The sequence below is a fragment of the Miniopterus natalensis genome, chromosome 2 (genome assembly GCF_054644295.1).
Source record: "Miniopterus natalensis isolate mMinNat1 chromosome 2, mMinNat1.hap1, whole genome shotgun sequence".
NCBI lineage: Eukaryota > Metazoa > Chordata > Mammalia > Chiroptera > Miniopteridae > Miniopterus > Miniopterus natalensis.
In genome coordinates, this window is record NC_142082.1 from 122,903,489 (window position 1) to 122,917,252 (window position 13,764).

Here is a 13,764-nt window from a genome sequence, read left to right on the forward strand (position 1 = left end):
CACCCCAGCTTGATTGAGATATAATTGACATATAACATTGTCTATAAGTTTAAAATGTATAATGTATGATTTGTACATGTATATGTTGTGAAATGTGCACCATAATGTTAGTTAACACATCCTTTACCTCACATAATTACCATTTTGTTGTTGTGAGAACATTAAAGTTCTATTATCATAGCAACTTTCAGGCATACAATACAGTATTTTTTTTCGTTTGTTAAAGCATTTTTTTTCTTATTATTTTTCCTTTCTTTTTTATTGAATTTATTGGGGTGACCTATATAACTTTATTATATAGGTTTCAGGTGTACAGTTCTGTAATACATCATCTGTATATTGTATTGTGTGTTCACTACCACAAGTCAAGTCTCCTTCCATCACCATTTATCCCCCCATACCCTCTTCTACCTCTCTCCTCTCACCTCTCCCTCTGGTAATCACCATACTGTTGTCTATGAAGTTTTTACTTGTTTGTTTTGCTTAATCCCTTCCCCTTTTTCACCCAGCCCCGCAACCCCCTCCCCTCTGACAGCTGTCAGTTTGTTCTCTATCTGTGAGTCTGTTTCTATTTTATTTTGTTCATTCGAGTCCACATATGAGTGAATTCATATGACACTTGTCTTTCTTTGGCTTATTTCACTTAGTACAGTTTTGTTAACTGTAGTCACCATGCTGTACATTGCATCCCCAGAAATTATTCATCCTATACCTAGAAGTTTGTACCATTTGACCAACATCTGCCTGTTTTCCTCACCCCTCAGGCCCTGGAGACCAGCATTCTACACTGTTTCTATGAGTTCTATGTTTTTAGATTCCACACATAAGTGAAGTCATATAGTATTTGTCTTTCTCCATCTGACTTATTTTACTTAGCATAATACACTCAAGCCCCATTCATATTGTTACAGATGGCAGGATTTCCACCTTTTTTATGCCTGAATAATATATTGTACATACATACCACATGTATGTTGATGGACATTTAAGTTGTTTCCATGTCTTGACTCTTGAAAAAATTATGCAATAAACACAGGAGTACAGATATCTCTTCACGATAGTAATTTCTTTTCCTTCAGATAAATACCCAAAAGTGGAATTGCTGGATCATATGGTAGTTCAATTTTTAATTTTTTGAGAAACCTCCATACTGTTTTACATAGTAGCTTTACCAATTTACCTTCTCACCAGCAGTGCAGAGGGATTCCTTATTCTCCACATCCTTACCAGCATTTGTTATTGTCTTTTTTAAAATTCAAACCATGTGTAAGGTGATGGTTTTAGACCATTTTATTATAAGGTGTCTTAGAGAAGATGGTTTTGGATTGAAATTTGGGGGTGACCTATTAGTTTCATGAATTTGAATGTTCAAATACCTTCCCAGGTTTGAGAAGTTCTCAGCCATTCTTTCTTTAAATAAGCTTTTTATCTCTTTCTCCCTGACTTCTCCTTCTGGGAATCCAATAATACATACCTTATTTCTCTTAATGGTGTCTCTTAAGACCCATAGGTTTCTTCATACCTTTTCATTCTTTTTCCTTTTTACTCTTACTGGGTAATTTCAAAAGATCTGTCTTTGAGCTCATTGATTGATTTCTTCTTCTTGGTGTAGTCTGCTGTGGAAGCTCACTATTGAATTCTTTGGTTTAGTTATTGTATTCTTAAGCTACAAAATTTGTTTGATTCCTTTTTTGTGTTTTCTAACTCTTTGGTGAACTTTCATATTCTTGTATTGTTTTCCTGATCTGTGTTCTCTTGTAGCTCTCTGAGCACCTTTAGAATTATTATTTTGAAATTTTTGTCAGCCAATTCTGGGATCTCCATTTCTTTGGGGCCAGTTACTAGAGGATTACTGTGTTCCTTTGGTTGAATTGTGTTTCCTTGGTATTTTGTATCATAACCTGTGTAGGTGTCCATACATTTGAAGGTGCAGTCAACGTCTTCCTGAATTTATGGACTGACTTCAGTAAGGGAAGACATTCACCTGCAGGCGGGAGCATGATGGTGCATGCTGTGCGCCTGAGACTAGTAGTATAGGATGACAGGCTAGCTGGGGTATGTGTGAAAAGCACTGGGTTCTCAGGGGACATGATGGCTCCGCTGGCTTAGGCAATTGGGGTATATCAACAACTATGTGGTGTTTGGCTACCACTATGGGCAATCTGCAGAGGCTCCCAAGGCTGTTTGGGTCCTCAATAGCACCTCCTGGTCTAGCAGCTAGGTTTCAGGGCTAGTAGTGGTAGTGACAGAAGATAGGACCTGATCTGGACCTACAGGCAGCTATGGTGATCCTGGCTGTTGGCTCTTTCATGCCTGCACAGTCTTCCCCTGGTCATGCACACAGCCTGGAGGCTGGTACCGGGCATCAGATCAGTGGAATGCAAGCACAGCTGGAGAGAGACAAGTCCTGAGCATATGCACGGCAGTGGTGGTTTGGGCAGACATCTAGCACTTGTACAGCTGCAGAGGCCTGGGCTGGCTGCTGGTGCAGGTCCCTAAGCTCCAGTGGGGGCAGGTGAGGGAAAGGAGTGGTAAGGACAGCTGGTGTCAGTGAATGCAAATACCTGTGGGACAAAAGCTGGTGAAATCTACAGGCAGTCTGTGGCGGCTGTGCTTGGCTGTTGTTTTTTCCAGTGTAGAGAGTTGCTAGGGGCCTCTGCAGAGGTCAGTGGGAACTGTGGTTGTTCCCACTGCGTGGCTGCTGTTAGTAGCCCATGTTTTTCTTGTTCCTAGCCATGTCTGTATGCTTCAGCTTTGCCACTGTCTGCATGGGGTGAAATAAAAGCAGATCCTTTGTGCAGTACCCATAAGGCTGGGGGAAGCTGGATGCTGGCTGGGCTCTGGTTCCTGTCAAGGGCTCAGGGGGAACTTTGGTGGGGAGTTTTTTCTTGGTGCTGAGCAATGCTGGGCCAGGGTTGTGTGTGTATGTAAGTGGGAGGGGGGAGTCAGTGAGTTATGTAGGCAAACTGAAGCTGTTTTCCTTCCCTTTTTGTGCATCAAATTTTTTTGTTTGTTTCATTGTGTTGCTGAAATTTTAGTGGACTGCAGATCTTTCCCAAAGCTGTTTTTGTTCATGGATAGCTGTCTAATTCTTATCCTTGTTGGAGGATGGAGCCTGGGGGCTCCTGTGTCATTATTTTTGTCCCTGAATCTTTCTGGGTGATGGTTAACTTTGATGCAGAAGGCATTCAGTAATTAAGACTGGACTTGACAAAGTGTGATTTATATGCAAAAAGATTTTTCACATTGTTTAAAAGCAGATAGAAAATTTTGCTAATCACACCTCTTAGTAGACATTTGGAAAAGTACTCAGGAATGGCTTGTGAATCCCTGTTGATTTGATCTGTTATTAACAATAACACTTATGATAGTATAAGGTGAAATGTTACAGGATGTGGTATTGGATAGTAGTGAAGTATTCAGGGATGAACAGGCTGTTCTATCTGTTGTTATCTGTGTTTCTGCTTATCTTTCAGGTAAAACACTAACTGTACTTTGTTCTGGACTATCTTTTCAAGGATGTTTATATAGGGAATAGCCTTGGAAGACAGAGATAGTGTCTTCCTCCCAAGGAAAGGGTAGGTTTGCTGACAGCTCCTTATAAAAAAAATGGGGTTCCTAAGCTCAGAGTGCTGTATCGCAACTCACTGCTTCTATAGGCATCCATCTGGGCCTGTACACATGGCTGCCTTGGGACTTGGTGCGGCTAAGATAACTAGGTAACTAGGAAGATAGGAAAACTAATGGTAAACATTTAGGAGAATTTTCTAAACTGATGGCTTTGCAAGTGTTTTTAAGTTTTGTTCATTTTAAAAAACTAACGCTAGAGATCTCAGATCATGTATCATAGCTGTGGTTTAAGTGAGAAAGATGATGCTCAACCCTAATTTGCAGATCTATACTCAATGAAAATGCCTTTCCATCGACAGATCAGAGGAAGTGTGTATTTCAGTTGTAATAAAATATTTAAAATATATAAATATTGCTTTGATTACCTACTTGAATTGATTTTTTTTTTTTTTTTGAGGAGCTGACTATACTGATTAGGGTAAAAAGCTTTAAATGAATTTGAATAAACTTAGAAAACTAATATGCTTTATTGATTTATTGTGGTTATTGTAAGTTGCCTCGCATTGTTTTTTTCTCCTTAATATATTATTCTGAAGACAGGTCCTCGTGTGGACCTAAAGTTGAGATGGTACCTTATACAACTTATATATTCTTTTTTGAAAATTTTATTTATCGATTTATTTTAGAGAGAGAAGGGGGGATGGGAAAGGGAGAGAGAGAGAAGCATTGATTTGTTGTTCCACTTATTGATGCATTCATTTGTTGATTCTTTTTTTTTTTTTTTTTAATATATCTTTATTGATTTCAGAGAGAGGACAGGAGGGGAGAGAGAGAGATAGAAACATCAATGATGAGAGAGTCATTGATCGAGCCCGCAACCTGGGCATGTGCCCTGACCGGGAATTGAACCCTGATCACCTGGATCCTAGGTCAACCGCTGAGCCATGCCTGGCCGGGCTCATTTGTTGATTCTTGTATGTGTGCTGACCGGGATGCAACCTGCAACCTTGGTATATGTTATATCAGGACGACTCTCTGACGAACTGAGCTACCCAGCCAGGGGTCTTCATTCATTTGCATTGCAGTGATTATGTTATATTGTAGAATATTAGACTTGTAAAGAATCTCAGTAATGGCCATTTTAGTTTCATAATCTTATGAGGACACTGAAGGCTAGAGATACAAAACAGTTTGTCTAAAGGTCCACTGCTAGTTCTCAACAGAGGTTTGGACTGGAAATGAGCTTTACTAATATTCTTTGTATCTCATGTTGCTACGTCAGGACTTGGAAAGTGAATGCCTGGAGAATGGACAAAGGGATGAAACAGTTGTGGCTAGGTCTCCCAATATTTAGTATGGTAATGTGAGATGACTTTAACCTGTATATTGATGAACATTTCTGATTTTTAGAGTTATATATTATGTGTATTAGAAAAAATGCAACCTGTGGCTCAAATCAGTAAACTCATAGATTTTATTAGATAAGGCTAATTAAAGATAAAATGAAGGTGAGTAAAAAATTTAAATAACTGTATGTTACTAGTGCATGGCAAAAATTGTGAAGTTGGTACATCAATGACTGTTGAGAAAATCTGATATAGAGAAAAATGGTTAGGTTCATATCTGGCAGCATAATTATCCGGCTGACAGAGAAATAAGCATTTGGAAAAAATTCAATTAACATTTTTGAGCTATATCTTGATGAATAGAACCTGATGATTTAATTTATTATTGGCTTATAAATTTGCATCTCTTTTCTCCTCTTGGGTTATTTAAAACATCTGTCATCACAGTGAGACATATAGTACTCTTTGGCTATGCCAGAAATTTTCTTTAAGGTCCTTTGAATTCAGATTGAAGTAGAATATAGAAGAACAGTTAGCAACAATGGAAGGCAGCATGAATGCACTTTCACATAAAAAATTGATGTACAGCTTACATACACTAAAATGCATACATCATAAATGTACAGTTCCATGAATGCTTACATACATGTGTACACCCAGGTCACCACCATGCAAATGTAAAGTACATTTCTAGCTCTCTCATGCCCCCTTCTGGTCAGTAACTCCCCCTTCATATCCTTAAGATAATAAAAATAATCACTTATTCTAATTTTTAAGTTCCTATAACAGTGATTGGCATGTAATATGTGCTGAAAAATATTACTTCAGTAAATGAATAAGGTCTTAAAATCTTATATGCTTTAAGGGATTCTTTATATATTTTCATTATTAACCTTATATTTAGTTTTCCTTTTGTAATTTTTTTTCTCTTCATAACTTAATTTTTTCAAATGTTGAAAATGTTATTGCATTTGGCCATTTTTCTGTATTTCTTATGTATCCTCAAAGATAAGTTATTTCTTCATATATTAGGTAAATATTTCACTTTCAGCCCCCCCCTGCCCCCCACAATTTGACCTACAATATGTCTTATTTGGTCTGCAGTTAATTTTGTTGTGATCCTGAATTCTTTTGTTTCCAACTTTAAAATAGGCATTTTAAAGCTCACATAAGTAAAACATTGGCTTAGGACCATGCCCATGTACCTTAACCATATCAGTGTTTTTTTTTCCAGGTGTTATAGTTGGATTTTATGTAGGCACTTGAGTTGTAGAACTACTTAATTTATGGGCAGTTTTTAAGAAGCAGCAAATTTATAGTCTAGCTTACTTGAAAATTTTAAGATTTAACTTATTATAGGAAGGGCAGGGTCATTTGCTCACAAATGAAACGAAATCAGGATTGAAGGATTTACTGTGAATAACTAGTGCATCATGGAGAGGCATCATAATGGTACTGTAATTGATTTATTTCAAAACGGAACCGGACAAATTTGTCATTGTTAAGGAAAGTTGATATGTCTTAAATCTGATCTCAAATTATAGTATTTCTAAATGTGAAAAATTCACGTCACTTCCCCCTAATTAAAAAAAAGTAGGAAAATGCACATAACATAAAATTTACCATCATAAATATTTTTAAGTGTAAAGTCAGTTCATTTAAGTATATTCATATGTTGTGTAACCGTGACCACCATTCATCTCCAGAACTCCTTTTATCTGAAACTCTATGCTATTAAACAATAACTCCCTATTTTTCCTTCTTTCAGCTCCTGGCAACCACCATTCTACTTTATCTCTTCGATTTGACTACTCTAGGTACTTCATATGAATGGAATCATACAGTATGTGTTGTTTTGTCTTGCTTATTTCACTTAGCATAATACCCTCAGAATTGCCTTCTTTTTAAAGGCTGAGTAATATTCCGTTGTCTGTGTATACCTTATTTTTCTTATTCATTCACCTGTCAGCAGACACTTGTACATTTTAGCTATTCTGAATAATGCTGCTATGAACATGGATATACAAATATTTGTTCAAGATTCTGCTTTCGATTCTTTTGGGTATATACCCAGAAGTGGAATTGCTGGATAATGTGGCCATTCTATTTTTAATTTTTTGAGGAACCACCGTACTCTTTTCACACCAGCAGTGCACAATAGTTCCAATTTTTCCACATTTGACAGGTACCACTTTTTATTTATTTTTATTTTTTATTTTAAATTTCATATCCACTTTTATTAAAACAACACAAAGCTTACAATGAAAAATAGCAATTCTCTGTCCCACTTCCAAGTTCTCCCTACCAGAGACAAATACTCTCAATTATAAAGTGTCTAGATGGCTATTTATTCTAGTCATTATCTATTCACCTCTTATTATTAAAGGTAAGGACATAGCACTCATATCACCCTATCCACATTATTGCTTCCCCATCTTCCTAAAATGGTTATATCACAAATTTTGGTTACATCAATATTGTTTATATTATATAAGTAAATAATGCTATGACTAAGTATTGTTCTCTGATCTATGTATGGTTAATGCTGCTGCTGATTATTTCCTTTCTTTTGTCTGATTTTTCCCCCTAGAGTTGATAATTGCCACAGTTTTTTATTTCCTTAATTTTTATATACATATTACTGATTCCTCTCCAACAGAGCTATTAATTCCTCTCAGTGTGATCAGACACATCAGATTATTTCTCAGTGTTTATCTTCTTTTCTTTCTCTTATTCCTTAGACACATCTCCCTGCAGCCTCATCCTTCTGCTCTACTCTGGACTGGTCGTTCTCTCAACCTACTGCTTAGTGTTGTCCTGGCAAATCCCTAGCATCATCTTGGACATTTGCTTTTCACTCTGTGTGGATCCTCTCTCTCTTGATTTTCCCACTCATTTTTAAATCATTTTTATTTTTCATTGACATACATTATTATATTAGTTTCAGGTGTACACCCCAGTGATTAGACATTACATAATTTAGTAAGTGATCATCCCAATAAATCTCTCATCCATCTGGGTTTATTTTACATTCTCATGACTGTTCTTTCACAATCAATTTGTACTTCTTATTCCCTTTACCTTTTTCACCCCCCCCCCCCCCCCCAAATCTGGTAAATGTCAAAATGTTCTTTGTATCTACAAGTCTATTTCTGTTCTGCTTTATTTTTTTTTACATTCATTTGTTGATAGATATGTATTTATTGCCATTTTATTGTTTATATTTTTAAATCTTTTTTCTTCTTCTTATGAAGACCCTTTAACATTTCATATAATACTGGTTTGGTAGTGATGAACTTTTCCTTGTCTGGGAAGATCTTTACATGTCCTTCAATTCTCAATGATAGCTTTGCTGGGTAGAGTAATCTTGGTTGTAGGTTCTTGCTTTTCATCACTTTGAATATTCCTTGCCAGTACCTTCTAGCCTGCAAAGTTTCTGTTGAGAAATCAGCTGACAGTCCTTTTTTTCCCCCCAAATTTTTATTTTTAGTCATCACCTGAGGATATGTTTTCATTGATCTTTAGAGAGAGAGGAAGATAGAGAGAGAGAGAAACATCAATGTGAGAGAGAAACATCAGTTGGCTGGCTCTGGCACATGCCCAAACTGGGAATCGAACCTGCAGCCTAGGTATGTGCCCTGACTGGGAATTGAACCTGTAACATTTTGATGCATGGAACAACACTCAATCAACTGAGGCACCTGGACAGGGTTCAGCTGACAGTCTTATGGAAGCTCCCTTGTAGGTAACTAACTGCTTTTCTCTTGCTGCTTTTAAGATTCTCTTTAACCTTTTGCATTTTAATTATGATGTGTCTTGGTTTGCGCCTCTTTGGGTTCATCTTGTTTGGGACTCTATGCACTTCCTAGACTTGTATATCTATGTCCTTCACCAGGTTAGGAAAGTTTTCTATCGTTATTTTTTAAATAGGTTTCAATTTCTTGCTCTCTTCTTTCAGCACCCCTATGATGTGAATGTTGGTATGCCTGATGTTGTCCCAGAGGATCCTTACACATTTTTTTGGATTCTTTTTTCTTTTTGCTATTCTGATTGGGTGTTGTTTCCTTATATTCCAAATTGCTGATTTGATTCTCAGCTTCATCTACTGTCGATTCCCTGTAAATTATTCATCATTTCAGTTGGTGTATCCTTCATTTCTGACTGGCCCTTTTTTATGCTGTTGATGTTCTCACCAAGTTCATTGAGCATCCTTAAAACCAGTGTTTGAACTTGGCATCTAGTAGGTTGCTTGTCTTCATTTTGTTTAGTTCTTTTTCTTGAGTTTTGTTCTGTTCTTTCATTTGGGACATGTTTCTTTGTCTCCTCATTTTGGCAGCCTCTGTGTGTTTGTTTCTATATATTATATAGTCTTTCTATGTCTTCCAGGCTTGGTAGAGTGGCTTAATGTAATAATTGTGCTGTAGGGTCCAGTGGCATAGCTTCCCCAATTACCCAAGCTGGACACTCAAAGTGTGCCCTCTGCCCAGTGTGGGTTGTGTACACCGCCCTCTTGTAGTTGAACCTTGATTGCTGTTGGCACATCAGTGAGTAGTATTCACCCCCAGGCTGATCAGCTGCAAGGACTTGCTGTATTACTGACCACTGTGGAGGATCAGCTGTGCAGGGGCCCACTCCACAGAGCAGGACTTACTTCATTGGGTCTCTGGTGCCCACTGAGTCTGCCCCTTGAGTGTGTTGCTTATGGGGGTGGTTGAGTGGTGATGCGTTGACATGGTCTGAAGCTGTCCACTGGGTGTGCTGGCTCTGAGGCTTCCCAGGAGGTTTAGGCCAAGGCCAGCCACCACCTATGTTCTGTGGGGGGGCGGTCACCTGGCATGAGCTACAAAGCAGTCTGCAGATGGCTGCCAGTTGTGCTGGTCTTAGAAGTACCCAGGCAACCCTAAGACCAACTGCTGCTATTGCCAGGTCTCAGGTCACTTAACGAGAGTTATGGGATACGCTGAGGCTATATGCTGCTTGTTTGAGAGATTTTAGGAAAATGAAGCATGAGCCAAGACACGCCATTTGTATGGAAAAGCTACTGGAAACAGCTTGGGTGGACATGAAAGTTGGGAGGGGTAGGACCTCTGGGAATCACCAGGGAGGAGTGAACAGTATTAGCCAGGCTGATAGAGTCTCAGATATGGTGCCCACCTGCTGGCACTGCAGGAAGAGGGCTCATCAGAGGAGTGATGGCCTCTTCCAGCACTTCTTTCTGGGAGAAAGCTGCATTCCCCCAGCTCTTGCCTGATGCCGGACAGTTCAGTTTCCCTTCTTTCAAGCTGCTGACCCATGCTGGAGCCCAGAGGTGGTGATTCCAAGTAAGTCTGTGTGTGGTCCCTTTAAATGGAACTGCCTGAACTCCTACAGACCTCCATCTCCCTTCAGTCCCTCAGAGTTATGGGGACTTCTCTTCCTGGCACTGAAACCCTGGGGTGGGGGCCCTGGTGTGGGGCTGGGATCCCTCACTCCTGAGGGGGGACCTGCACAGCTGAGATATCCCTCCCAATTTTTATCTGCCACACATGGGTGTGGAACCAGCCTGTTCTGTGTCTCTGTCCCTCCTACCGGTCTTTATGTGGCTTCTTCCCTAGTTGTAGGACTTCCATTCAGCCAGATTTCAGGCAGTTCTGAATGATGGTTGTTCTGTAGTTCAGTTGTAATTTTGATGTGGCTGTGGGAGGAGGAGAGTGCCGGATTTACCTATGCCACCATCTTGCTGGAAGTCACTACATACCAATTTTTTTTTATTTATTTAATTTATTATTTTTTAAAAAATCCTCACCCAAGGATATTTTTCCATTGCTTTTTAGAGAAGGTGGAAGGGGGAGAGAGAAAGAGAGAGAGATATCAATGTGAGAGAGACACATCGATTGGTTGCTTCCCGTATGCACCTGGACCAGGGCCGGGGATGGAGCCTGCAGCTGAGGTACATGCCCTTGGCCGGAATCGAACCACTGAGCCAAACTGGCTAGGGGCCACATACCACTTTTTAAAAGGCAGAAGATATATACGATCTGAAGAGAAATCAGAGTATCACACCACTTTTTTTAAAATTAAATTTATTGTGATGACAACAGTTAATATGAGCATATGGTTTCAGGTGTGGGCTTCTATGTGTCAAGATGTGCATATTGCACTGTGTGCCCACCACCCAAAGTCATATCTTTTCCTGTCACCATATATTAGGACTCCCTTCACTTCCCACCCTGTTCCCTCTGGCAGCCACCACACTGCTGTTTGTGTCCACGAGTTTCAGTTTTATATCCCACATATGAGTGAAATCTGTGGTTCTTAGCTTTTTCTGACTGACTTATTTCACTTAGTATAATATTCTCAAGGTCCATCCATGTTGTTGCAAATGGCAGTATTTCATCCTTTCTTATGGCTGAGTACTATTCCATTGTGTACATGTAGCACATCTTCTTTATCCAATCCTCTGTCACAGGACACTTTGGTTGTTTCCATGTCTTAGCCACCATGAATAATGCTGCAGTGAACATAGGGCTGCATATATCTTTGCGAATACAGGTTTTTGAGTTTTTTGAGTATATACCCAGGAGAGGGATTGCTGGGTTTTATGGTAGCTCTATTCTTAATTTTTTGAGGAATCGCCAGACTGCTCTCCATGGTGGTTGTACCAGTCTACATTCCCACTAGCAGTGAATCAGGGTTCCCTTTTTTCCGCAACCTCTCCAACACTTCTTGTCTTGTTGATAATAGCCACTCTAGCAGGTGTGAGGTGGTATCTCATTGTAGTTTTGATTTGCATTTCCCTAATTGCTAGTGAGGTTGAACATGTTTTCATATATCTATTGGTTGTTTGTATATCTTCTTGGGAGAGGTGTCTGTTCAGGTCCTTTGCCCACTTTTTGATTGGGTTGTTTGTTTGGTGTTGAGTTTTTTGAGTTCTTTATATATTTTGGAAATTAAAGTTTTGTCAGAGCTGATGTTTGCGAATATCATCTCCCATCCAGTTGGCTGCCTCTTTGTTTTGCTGTCAGTTTCTTTTGCTGTGCAGAAGCTTTATAGTTTGATATAGTCTTATTCACTTATTTTTGCCTTTACTTCCCTTGCCTTTGGGGTCAAGTTCATAATAAGTTCTCTACGACCAAGGTCCATAAGTTTGGTGCCTATGTTTTCTCCTATGTAACTTATTGTTTCAGATCTCATATTTTAGGTCTTTGATCCATTTTGAGTTAATTTTTGTAAATGGGGGCAAACTGTAATCCAGTTTCACTCTTTTGCATGTGGCTTTCCAGTTTTATATCTGGACACTCTGTTCTGTTTCACTGATCTGTGTGTCTTTTTCTGTACACACCACTTTTTAATACACTTGTTTTAGTAGGCAGAAAACATTTGTCTTTTTATTTACACTCCTCTGCAATCACAACATGTTTGTATAATTAGGAATTCTGTTTTTGACTACTATGAAAACCCAAGGTATGTTTTATGAACAGTTAAGGATATTATCATTCACACTGTGTTAAATGCTGATTTAGTGGGTTATAAGACAGATTTGGACCCTGATGTTGGATTCTTAAAGTACAAGAATTGCTGTTGGAAGAAAATTGCAGATAAGTAAAGTGATGTTTTTCCAAAAAATAAATTGCTCTTTCTATGCAACACATTATTCTTTTGAGAACTTCCTTGTTCTAGAGTGGAGAAGGTAAAACTGTACACTCTCTAATTGCTTCTCTTCCTTATTACCTTATTGTGATTAAGAGAAGCAGCTACTAATGGACCCTCACCTTGGTTTGTTTAATTTCTTTTAAAGGTCTAATTAAATATCATGTTTAAATTTGAATTGTCACCCGGCCGGGCGTGGCTCAGCGGTTAAGCATCGATGTAGGATCCAGGTGATCAGGGTTCGGTTCCTGGTCAGGGCACATGCCCGGGTTGTGGGCTGCAGCCGATCAATGACTCTCTCATCACTGATGTTTCTAGCTCTCTCTCTCCCTCTCCTTTCCTCTCTCTGAAATCAATAAAGATATATTTTTTTAAAAATTAAATTAAATAAAAAAAAATAAAAATAAATTTGAATTGTCAAGTTCACAATTCACAAAGTTGGGTGAAATAGGATGATCTCGTATACACGTAATTTTTTTCTCCCATTCTTTCATCTGCTAACACCTCGTCTCCCATTATCTCATCATCACTAATGTGATATATCTACCATGCAGTGTGCAGTGCTGTGGGAAATACAGAAGGATATAGGAGTGGCTTTCCACCTTAGGGCTTATGCATATTCTCTACTTGGATTGTGGTTCTTGCCTTTCTTTGTTTAGCTAACTGCCACTCATTTTTTGGGCCTCAACTTAAAACATGACTTTGTATGAGAAGCTTCCCATGACCTCGTATAAATAAAGTCTATGAGTTCACGGACCATGCATATTTTGTGCACTTTGGTTCTCCAGAAGGTAGCGGAATGCTTGGCACATATCAGGCTCTCATTAATATAAACTGTCATCATGGAGCTTTGGATCTAAATGGTGGAGGGAGGTGGATAAACAAGTTTAGAAATATAGTTTGCTCAGTTTTGTACTAAAGCAATTTAAGTGCACAGAGAAGGAAACAGTTTTGCACCGGAGGAGAAATGGAGTCCATTTGCTCTTGTCTGTTCCTTTTTAGAACTAGTATGATATTAGTATGTATTTTTCAAGTTAATTCATTCATTTAAACACATTTGAAATATCTGTTCATTCCAAGAAGTTCATAACAAAGCTTTCCAGTTATCCATGTTTTGCTTCTTATAGCCTTTTGTTTAAAGTTGTTTTCTCTGAGATGTTTTACAGGATGGTGTGTGGGAGGTAAGTGAGAGGGAAAACTGTGATTCTTGTTTCTGGTA

At 38.7% G+C, this 13,764-nt stretch overlaps 1 protein-coding gene across 2 annotated transcripts in view; it reads left to right on the forward strand.

The window, feature by feature from the left end:
* The window catches only part of OSBPL8 (oxysterol binding protein like 8), a 160,073-nt gene that overhangs the window by 26,280 nt on the left and 120,029 nt on the right, over nt 1–13,764 (forward strand). The window contains exon 2 of one of the 2 annotated variants that reach the window (XM_087814528.1): nt 6,685–6,759. The exons of the other annotated variant lie outside the window; for it this stretch is intronic. Within the exon in view, the coding sequence (XP_087670654.1) occupies nt 6,743–6,759 (17 nt within the window). The 5' untranslated portion in view covers nt 6,685–6,742. The remainder of the gene's footprint in view (nt 1–6,684; nt 6,760–13,764) is intronic. 2 annotated transcript variants of the gene reach the window in all.